General features: G+C 36.7%; 1 protein-coding gene and 1 long non-coding RNA gene across 4 annotated transcripts in view; one reads left to right on the plus strand and one right to left on the minus strand.

Moving 5' to 3' along the window:
- CISD2 (CDGSH iron sulfur domain 2) lies at positions 1-11,655 on the minus strand. Its single transcript, XM_024736199.1, has 3 exons — positions 11,359-11,655; positions 2,370-2,584; positions 1-728 (listed from the first exon to the last, which is right to left on the minus strand). Exons 1-3 carry the CDS (start codon positions 11,459-11,461, stop codon positions 639-641), a joined length of 408 nt encoding a protein of 135 aa, XP_024591967.1. The 5' UTR covers positions 11,462-11,655; the 3' UTR covers positions 1-638.
- The window catches only part of LOC112393808 (uncharacterized), a 22,969-nt gene continuing 17,225 nt past the window's right edge, over positions 11,610-17,353 (plus strand). For 2 of the 3 annotated variants that reach the window (XR_003002026.1, XR_003002024.1), the window contains exons 1-2: positions 11,610-11,846; positions 12,897-13,006. This is a non-coding gene — a long non-coding RNA (uncharacterized LOC112393808). The remainder of the gene's footprint in view (positions 11,847-12,896; positions 13,007-17,353) is intronic. The other variant, XR_003002025.1, reaches the window with a different exon arrangement.

The raw sequence follows: 17,353 nt of genomic DNA on the forward strand, positions 1-17,353 counted from the left end.
TAAACAAGTCTTTTATAATGTAAATAATCATTCCTTGTTGAAACTTGTATACCCAGTTCCTGTCTTTTCTGAAATTGGGATATTCATATTTATAGAGAACAATATTTATAAAGTAAAGAGTTTCTCTTTGAAAACTCAAGCAATTCTTGACAGCAATAGTTTTCTTTTTGATCTAAAAAGCATGGAATACGGAAGGCCAAAAGGGGAAAAATCACTTCAAATGATCAAAACAGAAGAGCACTAAAAAATAATATATTTAATAATGTAGAGAGAAATTTTTAAAGTACAGTTTCTTTTTAAAATATTGACATTCAAACAAACAGCTTTGGACTCACTGTCAAAAGCTTTCTCAATTAAAATTTAAACATGTTGGTTTTATTGTAGGAAGATACATTAATTCTTTGAAGTCAGAATGAAAGGGTTGTACAATTTAATTTTTATATAAATGACTGTTTGAATATACAAAGTATCAAATATAAACAGTAGTGTAACAAGAAAATAAATTGGCAGAAATAATTATTCAACCAGTAGCAATAATTAAGACCACCATTTGAAAGATCTTCTATAAACAAAGAATGGAAAAATACTGTTATAAGTTTTTACAGCACACAATTGAATTCCATTCTAATTCATTACTATTATACTTCCTTCTTCTTCAGTATTAGTGGACCCACATTATCTCCTGTCAATTCATTGTGTTTATTATGTGAGCCATCACAGGCAGGAAACTAAAAAGGAAAAAAATTACAAGTGTTATTCTTTAAATGATTCAATAAATAGAAATATTTGTGACGTGATCTTATAAAGAAAAGGCCATTACTTTGCGGGGAGAAACACATCAGATAGCTTTCCTGAGTAACAGATATATTCTCTATCTAACCTAACTACATTCCAATACTACAGCAAATCTAACAAATTTAAGTATTTAATTATTTGGTAGATTTTAAATAAAAAGCTTTGGATGATTCCAAACAAGTCAATACAATAGTTATAAAAGGACATCAAAATAAGCTCTTATTTTCTATAAAGCTCTAAATCTGAGCTCACCTCATTACTTATTTTAAATTTTAAAAGGATGTAATTTAAATTCAAAATAAATTATTTCATAACGTTTTCTTACTATAAAACTCATGCACACTGTAACACTTAAAAAATACTTTAAAAATATTTTTTAAAACTTACTCATAGGTAACAATAATTAACATTCTGGTATATTTTTTCCTCTGTATTTCCTGTGTACTCATTTTTTTTAAGCAAAATTGAGATCATACTGTAATACGCTTTTCTAGCTTATATTACATCATGCTCCCATGTTATTAAATATTCTTTAAAAAACATGGCTTTTCATAGCTTCCTAATATCCCATCACTTGTATTATACCATAGTTTAACCATTCCTCTATTATCAGATATCTAGACTGTTTCTAAGATTTTGTTATTACAAAGGATGCGATGATGAGCATTATTGTATTTAAAGCCTCAAATAGCCTACGATCAAACTAGATCTCATCAACTACTTATAATTTATCACTCCAAACTCCTCCTTTTTTTGGTTTATTATTTTTAATTGAGGTATAGTTGCTTAACAATGTTGTGTTAATTACTACTGTACAGCAAAGTGATTCAGTTATACACATATATACATTCTTTTCTTAAAAAATATTCTTTTCCATTATGGTTTACCATAGGATATTGAATAGTTCTCTGTGCTGTACAGTAGGACCTTGTTGTTTAGCCATCCTATATACACTAGTTTGCATCTGCTGACCCCAACCATCCACTCCACCCCTCCCCCAACCCCTTCCCCACTGGCAAGCACCAGTCTGTTCTCTATGTCTGTGATTCTGTTTCTGCTTCATTGATAGGTTCATTTGTGTCATAGTTTAGATTCCACATATAAGTAATATCATACTGTATCAATATCTGTATTTCTCTGACTTACTTCACTTAGTAAGATAATCTCTAGTTGCATCCATCAAACTCACTTTTAATTTCCACATTAAAAATCATCCGTAATTATACTTACCATTTACTAACTCATACTACATACAAGGCACTGTACATACATCGTCTCACTAAATCCTCAAAAATTTCTGTGATATTAATATATTATCAGATTTTAAAACACCTGACGATCAGAGTAATAAAGATTAAGTAATTTGCCCAACCAAGTTTTCTGTGCTGGTCTAACTTTTCTAATGTAGGAAATATAGTGATCATTAAGAGGTGACCTTTAATTTAGAGTAAACTTTCAGTGCTGAATACTATGAAAAAAATACCTAATCTCACAGGACCACAGAACTGGGGATTTAAGAAGCAAAACCATTTTAACTGCACAAATTTTAGTGGACATGTAAATGGACATCTTACCGTCTTAGAACGCCAACACCTACAATAAGCTGCTTTAGTAAGACACAAATCTTCAATGTTTATCTCATTCACCACTTTGGGATTTTCCTTTTGTATTTTAAGATTAATCAAGCTATCCTTCTGTTGCTTTTTCTTCGGGAGAAATGGACGAACCGCAAGGTAGCCAAGTAGTGCAAGTACACCAAGGAAAGGCAATAACCGAAGCCATTCTGAAACTAAACATGTACAGATTTGTTAAAGTCTGCGTGCTCCTGTAATAGAACTCAAATAGGGATGGATTGGGAGATTGGGATTGACATGTACACTGCCATGTTTAAAACAGATGACCAACAAGGACCTACTGTAAAAACAAAAAATTAAAATTAAAAAAAGGAACTTAAACAGCATGTCTCATCTTTGAGCTTATTCTTTATCTATTCTTCACTTCTCACTTTAATTTCTTAATTATCTAACTTATCTGTAAAACTGTGAATAAGGCACCTATACCTAGGACCACCTTATTTTATTTGTGGGTTGACTTGAGACTTCTGAAACTGGAAAACAAAATTTTCAGAAATGGGTCCTCTACCAAATATCCTATCATTATCCTCACTAAGTATATTTGTGTTTAGTTTTATTTCAGGAATTATGATCACCATAATTATAAACTAAATTCAATGTGATATATTTTATAGGTTTTGAAAACATTTCCACCATGTCTAAAATCATACAACAGAATATCCTGTAATAGCTTACCACTGATTTATAATTTCAGAAAGAACACGTCTTCAATGCTTTAATTTACATTTTTTGGTAAGGCATAGTGATTCCTAAAGAAATACCTAAATGTTGTGTAAAAGCTATTTTAAAGAGCTAGTCGAAATTTTCACATCCTGAATATTCTCATTAGATACATCTTATTCTTTAAGTGTTCATGAAAGCCTTCTGTAGTACTCAGCACTGTCTTAGGGGGATAGGGAATATAAGTGATATAAATGAAATTTATATCACTTATAAATGATATAAGTTTCTCCTACGCCTGCGGAGACAAACACACCAGGAAGCCAAGATAACTGTCTCAGCATGCATTTATCAAATGTTGGCTAGTACCCTGCCTCTGCTGGGCTCTGCAGGGAATCCTTTGCCTTTAAAGAGTTATCACCTGTCATCCTTCACTGAATGCTAACCTGATATCTTGCTAATAAACACTATGTAGAAATAGCTTAGTGGAGAAAAAGAAAAATTGAACGTCATGTGCTAAGGCATACTAATAAATATTAATGATAAATGAACAGACTATGCTAAGAGTGCAACTGTATTACCTCGTTTAACACTGTGTTAGTTTAAACAACTGTATTTGGTAGGCACCATTATTATTCCCATTTTTCATGTGCGTAAACTGTAGCTTAAGCAGGTTTAGTCCAGGACAGTAAGCGCAAAGCCTGTCCTCAATCACTATGAATGAAATTCAACAGATCTAAACGTTTTTGTTTTTTTTTTTGCGGTACGCGGGCCTCTCACTGTTGTAGCCTCTCCCGTTGCGGAGCACAGGCTCCGGACGCGCAGGCTCAGCGGCATGTGGGATCTTCCCGGACCGGGGAACGAACCCGTGTCCCCTGCATCGGCAGGTGGACTCTCAAGCACTGCGCCACCAGGGAAGCCCCCAGATCTACACTTTTATCTGTTCTTCTCTCAGTAAAACTACTCAAAGATTGGCTTAATATTAACTCTTCCAAAATGAAATTATTTTTGATACAACACCACGCCAAAGGTTTGTTATGAGTTGTGGACGAATCAACCTATTTATGTATGAATAGCACCTGTAAGAGTGTCTGGCACAGAGAGGATACACAATAAATGGTAGTTTTTATTAAGCTTATGGAGATTGGAGCAACTCCCCTGAAAAAAATCTTTTGCTAACTAAACCTGACAATGTCATATAGTAGAAATCTTCGGGGATATAATCTTTTAGTCACCAGAATGAAATTCTGTAACGGTAAGATCCTGCCAGTCAAGCTGGCTGTTCTATTCTCGTAACAAGAGTGGAAAGACTCCACAGAAATTTTTTTTTTTTTTTGCGGTACGCTGGCCTCCCACCGCTGTGGCCTCTCTTGTCGCAGAGTACAGGCTCCGGACGCGCAGGCTCAGCGGCCATGGCTCCCGGGCCCAGCCGCTCCGCGGCATGTGGGATCCTCCTGGACCGGGGCACAAACCCGTGTCCCCTGCAATGGCAAGCGGATTCCCAACCACTGCGCCACCAGGGAAGCCCCACATAAATCTTTTGAATGAATTAAAATTCTGGAAATGACAAAGAACTGTTTCTTGTGGGGGAGGGGTCTACCTACAGATCTGTGCTGTCCAATACAGTAACCACTAGCCACACTGTTTTGATTTGTACCCAGGATTCTGTTTTACTCAGGTATGGTAAGATGACAGACATGGAGACGACTGCCTTGAAAGAAAAGTTTACTTACAATTCCCAAGAGGAGGGGGCACACCGTGCCACCCAGGACCACATGGGGAAGTACGAGGCTTGGTCACAGGCAGAAGGTAAAAGGGCACAAGCTTTTATTGTGGTTTCTACAGAAAAGGCAAGGTAGGGCAGAGTAAACATTTAGGATTGGCTGGCTTGAATAATTTCAGTGGGCTCTGGGCTATAGGGGTGGTCCCTAGTTGTCTCATATCTGGCCCTGGGTGATTTAGGGCAGGGGAAATACTGGCTTGGTAAGTGAGAGTTAGATAAAGGAAGTGGTTGGAGTGTAGGCTTTGGATTGGTTGGTTTGCATATGAAAAGTATGCTCATAGGCAAGTAGTTTACTATCTCCTGGCATTAGCCAGTCCTTGGAGGGGGCAAGTTCTCCCTGGCCAGCAAGGCCCCCAAGTTGTCCGAGTATCATAAAATATAGAAAATAAAAAACACAATTAATACACATGTGGCTATTTAAATAAATTAAGTAAAATTCAGAAGTCAGTTTCTAAGACATACCAGTCACATCTCAGCAGCTCAAGGGCTACATGTGGCTAGTGGTTACCATATTTGACAGCAGAGAACATTTCTATCACAGAAAGGCTTCTGGATAGTGCTGCTATAGACCACTGTTCCTATAAAGTACCAACTCTATAACATGGCAAGGCTACTTTGACAGTTTCAATTCCCACAAATATCCCATCCCTCATGTACTTGAAGCCAGCCAAAGCTACTTATTACCTAGTGAAAGGCTTCCTGTGTCCTTTGCATAAGGAATTCCTTCTGTCTGCCATGCCTTTCTCTGTGGCCTGACTCATGTGGACCATTTAAAACAGGTGTCAAATATGCCTCCTCCAGAAATCTTTCTTCATTTCCCAAAGCAAAATTAATCACTCCCTCCTTTGTTTCCAAGCCCCTTTTCCGAAGTTTCTTTTATCATACTACTGCTATCTGTTTATAAAGTTGATTCTTCCATGAGCCTGTAGGAAAAGGAGCTGTGTACTACTCTTCCTGGCACAAAGTATATACCTCATAAATGTTAAATGAGTGACTTAATGAATGCAGAGCATAAATGTCAGTCCCTTTCTCACTCACCATATTGTACTGTAATTATTTATTTATACTTATTTTCTAGATCAGGCAATAAATATCTTAGATTGTTATTGGCCCCAACATCCAGTATAGTATCTTGAAACAGTACGTATTCAATACATGTTTTTTGAATGTAGAATAACATTAAGTATTATTATGTATACTACAAAATTAAAAAGTCACGAGAGGTTAAGTGACTCAAAGTAAAAAAGTAAATGAGGGGCTTCCCTGGTGGCGCAGTGGTTGAGAGTCCGCCTGCCGATGCAGGGGACACGGGTTCGGGCCCCGGTCCGGGAAGATCCCACATGCCGCAGAGCGGCTGGGCCCGTGAGCCATGGCCGCTGAGCCTTGCGCGTCCGGAGCCTGTGCTCGGCAACAGGAGAGGCCACAACAGTAAGAGGCCTGCGTACCACAAAAAAAAAAAAAAAAGAAAATAAATGAGAATGTAAAGATGAAAACATTAACTTAGATTCTTAAGTTTAGCATTTCCTGGCTTAACCCACAAATCTCAGGGAATAAATGGTATTAATACTGTTTTAAAATCTACTTCAGAAAACATTGTCCTTCCACACTTAATTCCTTGGTAAAACACTACTCTATAGTAATACAGTGGTGAAAGGTACTATTATTTCCTACAACAAAGTAACAATTTATACAAGTCTTGTTTAATAAAATCTACTTTTTAAAGATGACAAACTTCAATTTAACTACAGAAAAGATAATAAAGGAAAATAATGCAGTCTGAAAAGCTCAATTAAATCATTTTAAGTACATTTATTAAGGCTGATTTTTGATGAATAAATATCAAATACAGAAAAATCAAACAAGAAATTAAAGAAACAACCTTTAAGATTGGCTATTTCCTATGAACCTGTCTGATATATATTGAGCTACTGCAGATATATTAGGTACTGTGAAGGGAAATCTATTACCTACTAACTGTTAGGTATAATGTATATTTTGTACAGTACACTTTTAAATTGTTTTAGGATTATCAGAAATAGCATTTATTTTACAAAATTTGAAAATTTAGAAAAGTTGTAAAAAACAAAATAACTTTTAATCCCACCATTCAAGAGTTGGTAACATTTTGTTGTATTTCTATTTTGCTGTATTTTTCTCCCTTTTTAAAAAGGTTGCATATAATGATACTATAAAAATAATACTGGCAACTTGACTGCTGATAATTTCATAACATTTTTTTTATGTATCATTATGGGTAAAACATAGAAATGACTTCATTTCTGAACTACAGAAAAATGAAAGTAAAATATTTTTAATGGATGGCATTACTATTACCACTTAAAACCTAATATACACTATTCAGGACCAAAGGGTCAATAAAATGAAATTAATAATCAATTTTAAAATCTTTTTTCCACTCACGACTATAAATACAACAGTGTCCCAGTATTTAGAGCACTGCCTGGCCCATAGTAAGTGCTCAATAAATACTTGATGACTTCAGGAATTCTAAATTGCAGAGTGGTTACATGGAAGAAAATGTTTTAATGACATCAAAATTGTTCTCCACAAAGGCTAGTATAATCTTTAATTACACTGACTTTTAAATACAGTCGGTCTACCTAGGAAAAGGGGAAAAAACTTTTACAACTTACAGTAACTATGTAAATATTTTCCCAAATTCTCAAAAATAAAAGTTTTCTGAAATAAAATTCTTCAATCTTTCAGAAATAACCTTTATTATTTACATGTTAATAAATGCAACTCTTTAGTTTGAACTTAATGATTTATTACCCTTTCTTATTAAGAAAACTCACCTTGAGTTCTATTTGTTTAAAAAAACAATTGAGGTAAGTTTACATACAATAAACAGATCTTAGGTGTTTAGCTCTGAGCTGTGACAATTAAATACACCCTTGTAGCCTCCACTGAAAATGTGTAAAAATATGTAAAATATTTCCATCACCCCAGAAAGTATTCTCCTGTCCCCTTCTAGTCTATCTCCCCACCACTGATTCCTATACCCGAAGGTTTTTTCACTCAATATAAAATTTTTGAGATTCATCCAGTGATTAATTTGTTCCTTTTTATTACTAATCAGTATTCCACTCTATGAATATACCATAATTCCTTTATCCACTCTCCTGTTGCTAGGTACTTAGGTTGCTTACAGTTTGGGATTATCATAAATAAGGCTGCTATGAACATGCTTTCAACTCTGTTCCATTTCTTAAATTCTTTGCTCAAAATTGGCCCTTTCTAGAGCTAATGCCCTTGAAGCATCAGCTCTGACATGTTTGTGTTACTCTGGGAAAAATATTATTATAGTCTTAGGATTCATTGCTTTGTCTTTAGGAGCAAAACCATTACGTTTCAAAGCAGCTACCTAGTTTAAGTGGAGTAGAACTACTATATTCAAAGTTTCATAGCTAGCTTTTAAATCTAGATATAAACTTTTCTGACTTTTGAATGGGAAGTTTTGTTATTCTATTTTAAAAGTTTATATGACAGGGAAAGCTTTTTTAAAAGTCAATGTATTTGAGTACATTATACTTCCAAAGGGCAGAATTACACTAATTTACCTTAAAAGCCTCACTCTTAACAATGTAACCTAAACATAGATCGATAAGGCATTTCTGATAGATAAGGACTATCTATAAATACTGTATAGTAATTAAGGATCTTCAAGTGTTTACTAAGAATGCAGAGTCATCCTGAGAGAGTCCATTGCTTTTAAAAAACCACTGGGTCTAAACAGGGAAGGAAAAACAGGCAACAATAATGAGAACTGAAACTTTTTTTTTGTTTTAATTGTCATAGATAGAAAATGAAAATATTTTTGGTCCGGTAGACATTTTAAACAATTATATTGAAAAGTTATCTTCCAGGTTTTAATTTCAGCAAAAAAAAAAGTCTAAGATGGATTCTACAAGAAGTTCATTCAAGAGAGCCAAATGTCATTAGCTATTACCATCTAATCAGGAGGCGAAACCCAGAGAGGAAATTGGTCATTGCAATTTTTCTTTCATAATGCTCCCAAACAGATTCTGCAACAGTTATATTCTCATTATCCAGTGCCAAACAGACTATCTCATTTTTCTCATAAAGTAGTTATTACAAATATGTTAACGTTTCCTAAATAAATGGACATTACAATGAGAACTAAATTGTCCCATCGTAATGGGACTTAAGTTAAATATGCACTATAAAGATATTTATCAGAGTTGTCATTATTTTTGAGAATTGGTCTTCACATTAACTATTTTATAGCTTTAAAGAAGAAACTACTATAAATTATTGATTCAAGAGGGAAAAGGTTTAGGTTGAGTTTCCTTAATGCCTTTAAGGAATTAGGAATCCCTGAGAAGAAAGACAGTAGGAATCCCTGAGAAGAAAAAAAAAAAAGGTTTGAAAATCTTCTAATCGCTAAATCAAATATCGTACTTTCCAATCTGCTTCAACTATACTCTGTTTACAGAAAACTGAAATGAATATAAAACCTGCTACAATCAGAATCAACACACATAATTCAGGTTTAACTGGACTGAGGTGGGAGCAAGGGGACTTTTTTATTTCTTGACTGTTAAAAACTCAGCTGTTAATTTATGCAAATATTTAAGGTAAGTTGGCAACTGGGAACAAATGTCACAAAATGATCATATCCTTTTGACCTGGTATTACCATTTAGTGAATATATTCAAGGGTATAATTCAAAGAAGGAAAAAATAACAATTGGTACAGAGCTACTTACCACTGAACATTATGAATAAAATATATATATAAAAACATTCCAAATTTCCAGCTGCAGGGGAATGGTTAGGCCTACTGTGATGCTAATCTATAATAAGATTATATACATACGTAGTTGTTAGAACAAGATAAGGAATACATTAAAATATGTAAAGTACTTCAGTAAAAGAAATGATAAGGGGAGAAAAAGGCAAATTTTTACATAATTGCTGCAATCTATCAGAATAAACTAGTAAAATCAACAGAAGACTTTGATGTTTACAAACACGTGATTTGAAAGTTTTTTCATTTTGTTACTTTTATGTTGTTCCTATGTTTAGATATTTCTTTTTAATGTTTATTACTCAGTTACCACTCTTTCTATTCAATTACATGCTTTCTATCAAACCCCTTAACATCTAAAAGTGTTAAAAATCTCACAATCCATTTGTCAAGAGCCAATGTCTATGACCATTATGCAAAGAATCTCTAGATTTAGAACAGTCATCTAGTTTATCACATTTTATTTAATCTATCCACCTCCAGACACTGCTTTTTTTTTTTTTTAAATCTCTGAGAGGGGATAGCTCTCAAAGCACCATTTGTTTGGTAAAGTATTCTCTAATTAAAGAAAAAAAATTTCTTGAACATGGAGGTAAAATCCATGTTCGAATAACTATCACTAATTTGGCCCTAGTTCTGTCTTTTGGTCTACACAGAATAAATCTTATTTTTCTTCCGCTGGTCAGCCTTCCAAATACTGTATTTTAAGTCAGCTACCATAGATCTCCAGACTGCTCCAAGCTAAGCAGCCCTATTTACCTCAGAATTATCTTAATTCATGCTTACATACCCTGGTGGTCAGGACATATGAATTCAATGTTTGCTTTATTAATATGGCTTTTCCCCCCCTCATCATCCTAATCAGTCCCTGTGTCTGGTTCACCAATATCCCAACTTACATTGTAAAGCTCAGAACCCAACAAAATCTTCCAAGTGTTGACTGCATTCTGGAAATTTTCATCCTTTAGATGTGAAATCCCGAGTTCTGGGTTCTATTTTGTAAAGGAGGGAACTTAAGTACAGGATGTTACATATATTCATTAAATTTCATTTTCTAATTTTTGGTCCATCATACTAGCAAAGGTATCTTTCTTTCAACTCCAGGAAACTAAATTGCCTCCAGGCCCGTAGTAATGGAGGTGACCTCAAATGACCCCATGATAGGTCAACTCTCTCCTATAGGATTGGAGTTTATTTTCTAATTTTGTTGCTAAATAAAACAGCAATACATATTATGTGCATTTCTGTGTTTCTCTCCCACACAGTCACACCCACACGATGTGGGTAAAACCCAGCCAAGAGCTGGGACAGTCTGATACACAGTGCCTTAGATAACGATGACTTACCCTGCTTTAAACAGGCACACTGCAGGGAGCGATGGAGATGAAAGAGATGGGCCCGTTCCCAACTCAGCACCTTCTTTGCAAAAACCTGGTCTCTCGCCACGTAAAGACACTGGCAACAGCCATGAGGATAAGCACCCCGGGCCGCCAAGTACCGAGAAGTGGCCTCACACACGCTCCCAGGCAGCAGCGCCGGCGCGCGCCCACCTCCCTCGGGGCGCAGACTCACCGGGTCACGAGCCATCCGCCAAGCTCCGCCCCGCCCCTCGGCCCGAGGGTTTTTAGATGCCCGCCCCCACCCTCCGCCTTGCGAAGCTTACAAGGATGGGGACTGGCTGAAGGCAAAGATTACCTGTGAGCTGGGCGAACCCGGTAATGCTCTCGGGGACTGGGAGCCGCTTAAGATACGCGGGGAGCTGCACCTTCACGATGCGGGCCACGCTCTCCAGCACCATCCTGGCCAGCGGCGTCCGCTCCTCGCCCGACCCCCGCCGCTCTCCGGCCGAGCTGCCGCGCCTGCGCCGAGAGCGGAAGCGGCCGGCGGGCGCTTGCAGCCTGGATCGGGCGGGGCGGGGTTGCGGGCACGCGAGGAGAGGCGACCTGCCCGGCGCCGATTGGCAGCGGGCGGGTGACGTGCGCGCGCCCGGGGGATGCTGAGGGGATGCGGGCGGCCGCGGGGACTGACGGGTAGCGAGGCCCGCCTCGGAATCTCGGTGCTGGAGAGGGCTCTTGCGGTGGGCCTTTTACGTCTGTAGACGCTGGAGGCCCGCAGAAAGGATACTGTGTCGGAGGAGGTAAAGCACAAGAGAGTGCTTTGTAACCGGGAAGTGCCTTTCAAAAGTGAGTTTCTCCTGGCGTCTCTTTTTACCTCGGCCCGTCTCGTCTCGGCCTCTTCCCAGCCGCGACCCCAGAACTGCAAATTCTCTTCAGAGCACCCTTCTCCTCTACCCGCCGCGGCGCCTAATTTCGCTCTCTTCCCTCTACAGTCTGTTTTTTTGTTGTTGTTGTTTTAAAGAAGTTAAAATACTTTCGCTAAACTAGGAACTGCTTACAGCTCTGCCCCTTGGCCATTTGGTATAATCCTGCTCCGAGACCTTGAGGTATTTGCCATTCAGACGAGACCCGTTAGAGTCCTTCCTTAGATAATCTTCAGTTCCTTCTAAAGATCTGTTCTTTTTTCGGTTACCTAAAACTGGGAAAGTGGTAAAAGAACATAAAGGCTTAGGGTTTCCTTTATTTCATGTTGCAGGGCTTCTGCTACAAACTAAGGTATCCGTGAAGAACTTTAATTGTTGTTTAGAAAAAAAAAAGAGCGAAAGGAGGTAGCTCAAAAAAAAAAAAGAAGAGGAAAGGCGATAGCTTTAGTCCCTGGAAGCATCTTACTTGACATGACTTTGTTTCATGTTTTTGCTGAAGTAAGATATCCGAAGTAATTTGTGTCTCATTACCGTTCTGAACCCCGCTTGACCAGCAACATAAAACAATGAACTGCGCAAGGTCTAATATTGCATTTTGTATGACTCATTGTAACAGCCAGCTGTAATATATAGGTTTTATCTTTTATTTTTTCCTTGGTGTTTCATGTTAAAGTGAGAAAGGGAAGGTTTTTTTTTAAAAGCATTCTCTGGACTGTTTACATTTAATATTTGTTACTGTCCTTCACTAAAAAAAATAACCATCAGCAAGAGGGTTAATTGAAATCTAGATAAACCTATTTTCTATCATTTTACCCTGGTCAAAACTGTCAAAGTAAAATTACAATGGAAATTTCTACAAAGATGTTTAGATACAGGTTCATGTTCATGAGCTAGGATAGTGTAGAAGTTGATTCACAAAGTGATAATTAAAGGTTGGTGTTTACATTCGAGTTTCCTTTCAATTTCCTCTTAGGAGCTTACTTTTGGTTTGGTGGAAGAAGGACCCTGGAGCTTGTTGATGCTGAAAATGTTCATCTCAGACGTCCTTGTCCTTGAGCCTGTTCTGTTGGGGAGATGGCTGAGGTAGGGGTGGGTTGAGGGAGTGGGGCCATTAGGGGAAGACAAGTTGAGAGAAGGCCACTAAATATTTGTTTCTTAATTAGAGGCTTTGTTGTCTTGACAGGAGTGAAACAAGCTGTGTTCAGTGAGATTCTTAAGGTCTCTAAGAAGTTTTTCTTTATAGGAATAAAAAATAACATACCTCAGTTAAAAGACAGAACATAGTAAAATGCTCAAGTGCCAAATGTATAAATTGATGTGACCAACACCCAGATCCACATATACAGAATACCAGACACCCCATAGAGCTTCTTTATGTCCCTGCTAACCACATCTTCTTACCACCACCAACACCACCACCACTATTCTGTCTTGCTTTGCATGTTCTTGAATATCATATAAAAGGAATTATACTGCATGTAGTTGTTTTTTTGTGACTGGCTTCTCTTGAGCAGTGGATACCTGGTTTGCTATTTCTAAGTAGAAGAAATGGGATGAGCAGAAGTCTGTATGGACGAAACATTTTTCTTCTTGTCTTTCATCTTTTTTGTCTTAAAATTTAAAGATGTGTAGGCATACGTTACCTATTTCTGATGCATTAAATGAGCTATGCTAATGTATAAAAGGAGATAGTTCCTAACCCCACCAATTAAACAAATCCTTATTGGGCACTTTGGGAATATTTTCATACATTCCCTTTACTTTAAATTTTAAATCCTGTTTTGTTTTAATTTTTAATTTGCATTTCATTTCCACAATCCTGCCTTCTTGGCAATACATGAAACAGAGAAGCTGAAGGTAATATTGTTCTAAACAGAAGTGGCAGGCTTATCTGACCACCTTCTGATGTAGTGTCCAACAAAATCTGGTTTTATTATAAGTGTTTGTTTCTTGTGTTTAGACCCCATCTTTAAAAGACAAAGTTATGGTCAGAAAAGGCAAGACAAAATAATATGTGGATAAGTTTAAAGAAGTTATTTAGTGTTAAGAACTTGAGTGAGGATTGGTAATCCTCTGCCTGCTTTATGTCCTAGCTAGGCCCAGATCTCTAATTTCTTTACGTGCTTTCCTTTTATAAACTCATCTAGTCCGTGAATTCAAATATGATCAATAAGTTGATGTATCCCAAATCTCTGTTTCCAGCCCAGATGTCTCTAGTACTAATCCCAAACGCCTCCTGGACATCTCTGGGCATCTTTGCCCATTTTTCTATTGCTATACTCATCTTTTTCATTGATTTATGTTTTCTGGTTAATAATAACATTGTTGGTTATATTGTTGCCTCTCATCTTCCAGTCTGTGTCTTTTCTTTGGCCTTTGTTTGTGGTGTCTTTTCTTACACTGAAATTTAGTTTGAATGTAGTCACATTTATTCATCTTTTCCTTTATATTTTGTGCTTTGGGTATCTGGTTTAAGAAATTCTCTCCTACCTCAAAATCACAAAGATATTCATTTATCTTTTTGCTAAAAGTTTAAAACTTTTATTCTTCATGTTTTATTCTTTTTTTAATCAACCTATTTTTGTGCATGAGGTAGAGATCTAATTTATTTTATATATGAACAACTAATTGTTCTAGCAGCATTTATTGAATAGTATAACTTTTCTTTTGGTTTGTAATGTCATTGATTTCAAATCAGTTTTCCACACATCCATGGATTGTTTATTATTTTCCATTGGTCAATTTGTATGACCTCTATAACATAACCACACTATCATAATTGCTGCTGTTTTATAATAAGTGTTAATAGCCAGTAGGGTATTAACAATAGTTAATATTCACCTATTTTCTTCAAAATTTTCTAGGGAATTACAGGCCCTTTCCTACTATATATGAATTTCAGCATCATCTTGTTAAGTTCTATAAAAAACTTGAGTGTTAATTGAAAATTCATTAGGGCCTCAGTTTCTTCTCTGTAATATGCTGATAGTAATGTTGTTATGACTATATGTAATTAATTTTTTTAGTGTGCTTAATGAATGGTTATTATCAGCAGTATCATCTTCATCGTTGTCAATGAATGAGCATTACCTCTGGCTTTGAGATCTTAAATTCAGAAATCCTACCTTCTAACCACAACCTCATTTATTCGTTTATACATCGTCCACTCCTTTACTCCCACTAACCTTATTTCTTGACTTCTTCAAGATATTTAGTGTTGAAACCATCTCTATTTTTCTAGTCTGTCTGTCCAATCCCGGCTTTATTTTTTCCCATTCCTCACAAAAGTTGCTCTAAATCTTCACCATTCTATATTATTTTTAAGCCTTCTAATTGATACTATCTGGCTTGTTTTGGGCTCAGATGACCTTGATTTTTAGTTACTAGAGAATCTTTCTTCCCCATCATCTCTAAATGTGACTATAATTCCTCCTGTACTTAGTGTCTGCCCTGTCCTTTAAATTTAACTCCTCCCTATGTTCTAGAACTCATCCTCCAAGACCTTGCTCCATCAGTTACCTTCTCTCAGATTTTCATTTTCTTGTTCTCTACTGGCCCTACAAACTGGTGATTTCCAGGCTTTCACATTTCACCAACCAATAAATTTTTTAATTGAGGAAATCAACATGGGTTTGCCAACTTTATTTTGTCAAGAAAAGATATTTAAAAGTAGTATAATAAACAACAAAAAATGACTACCATCTGCTACTGGAAGGCCATATAGCATAATAGTTAAGACCACAAGATTCTGGAGCTAGACTGTTTAGACTAGAATTCTGGCTGTGCCGGGGTAAAATATATAACCTATAAGAATGAAGACAATACCTACTTCTTAAGGTTGTATTGTATATACTAATTCAGTGATTAACATATATGAAGCAATTAAAACAGTACCTGGCACATAGACATGCACAGTAGTGTTAGCTTTTATCTTCGTCATAATTATTATTTTTACATTGCTATCAACACGCTTTTTTTTTTCTTTCTTTTTTTTGGCTGCGTTGGGTCTTAGTTGCTGCGCGTGGACTTTCTCTAGGTGCGGTGAGCAGAGGCTGCTCTTCGTTGCAGTGCACAGTCTTCTCATTGCAGTGCTTCTCTTGTTGCGGAGCGCAGGCTTCAGTAGTTGTGGCACGCAGACTCAGTAGTTGTGGTTCGCGGGCTCTAGAGCGCAGGCACAGTAGTTGTGGTGCACGGGCTTAGTTGCTCTGTGGCATGTGGGATCTTCCCAGACCAGGGCTTGAACCCGTATCCCCTGCATTGGCAGGCGGATTCTTAACCACTGTGCCACCAGGGAAGTCCCAACACACCTCTTTTATTGTCGCTGAACCTCGTTTTGTTTCTTACAGTGGTTGCTCTAGGGCTGCACAGTCTGTATGATAGTGCAGTATGCCAGTGCTAATCACATGTGGCTCTTGGGGACCTAATTAAGATTGCTGTAAGTATAAAATGCTTAAGAGGACCCGTGCTGATTTCTGGAGCTCTTTTTCTGTGTATCTCCCACCTCCCCTTTCCCTACTCTATGAAGATAACGAGTAGAGAGACAAAGAGTAAATTGTACAAGTTGATAGAGAGAAAAAAAGTTGATAGAGGTTTCGTATGGTGCATACAGAGGTGAATGTGTTGGACTTAATAACAACTCTGGAAGCGAAAGGGTAATGGAGCAATGCTTCAAAATTCTGAAGGAAAATTACTTCTAATTTAGAATTCTGTGTAAGTCACGCTGTCAATCAAATATAAGGCTAGAATAAAGTTATTTTCAATCCTGAAGTCTCTCAAATATAGTTCATTCATCCTTTTTCAAGAAACTAATGGGGGATGGATACCACCTACATGTGGATTAAACCAAGAAGAAGTAGGACATGTAATCAAATAAGAAGCCCAAAGTAAGAGAGGTAAAAGGAATTGGAGATTGATAGATTGAAACAATAAGATGAAATTAATGGAACACCTAATATGTTTGAACAAATTGAGAGGAGACTTACCCTCCTGGGCTCAAATTAATGATTTAAGTTTGGGGTTAAATTAATGATTATTATGTGAGAAACTAAGCAAATTTTTAAAAAGGATTTCTATTAAATCTGTCAGTTTATGTGTTCAGACATTTTTAAAGGGATAAACAAAACTTTTTTAAAAAGAGGATTTTGATTTTGGTGTCCTTATATTATACTTCCCTTTTGTTTTTGAGGAACCACATTTTAACTGCCCACCTTACCCACAGTGTTAAGAGGAAATGCAGCAAACTGGAAATAAAAGCAAAACTAGAGAAACAAATTTGGTATCTTTAAATTAATAACAAATGGTAAAACTATTTAAAAGTCTTCTTCCATAATGCTTGTGGTGCTAAAAACAAGCAGTATATAGAATTGCCTAATAGAAAATTCCTAGAGACACTTGGTAGAATAGAGTGAACTTGGAAAAAACCTTTCTATT

This window comes from Neophocaena asiaeorientalis, unplaced genomic scaffold, assembly GCF_003031525.2.
Source record: "Neophocaena asiaeorientalis asiaeorientalis breed wild unplaced genomic scaffold, Neophocaena_asiaeorientalis_V1.1 scaffold7, whole genome shotgun sequence".
NCBI classification, from domain to species: domain Eukaryota; kingdom Metazoa; phylum Chordata; class Mammalia; order Artiodactyla; family Phocoenidae; genus Neophocaena; species Neophocaena asiaeorientalis.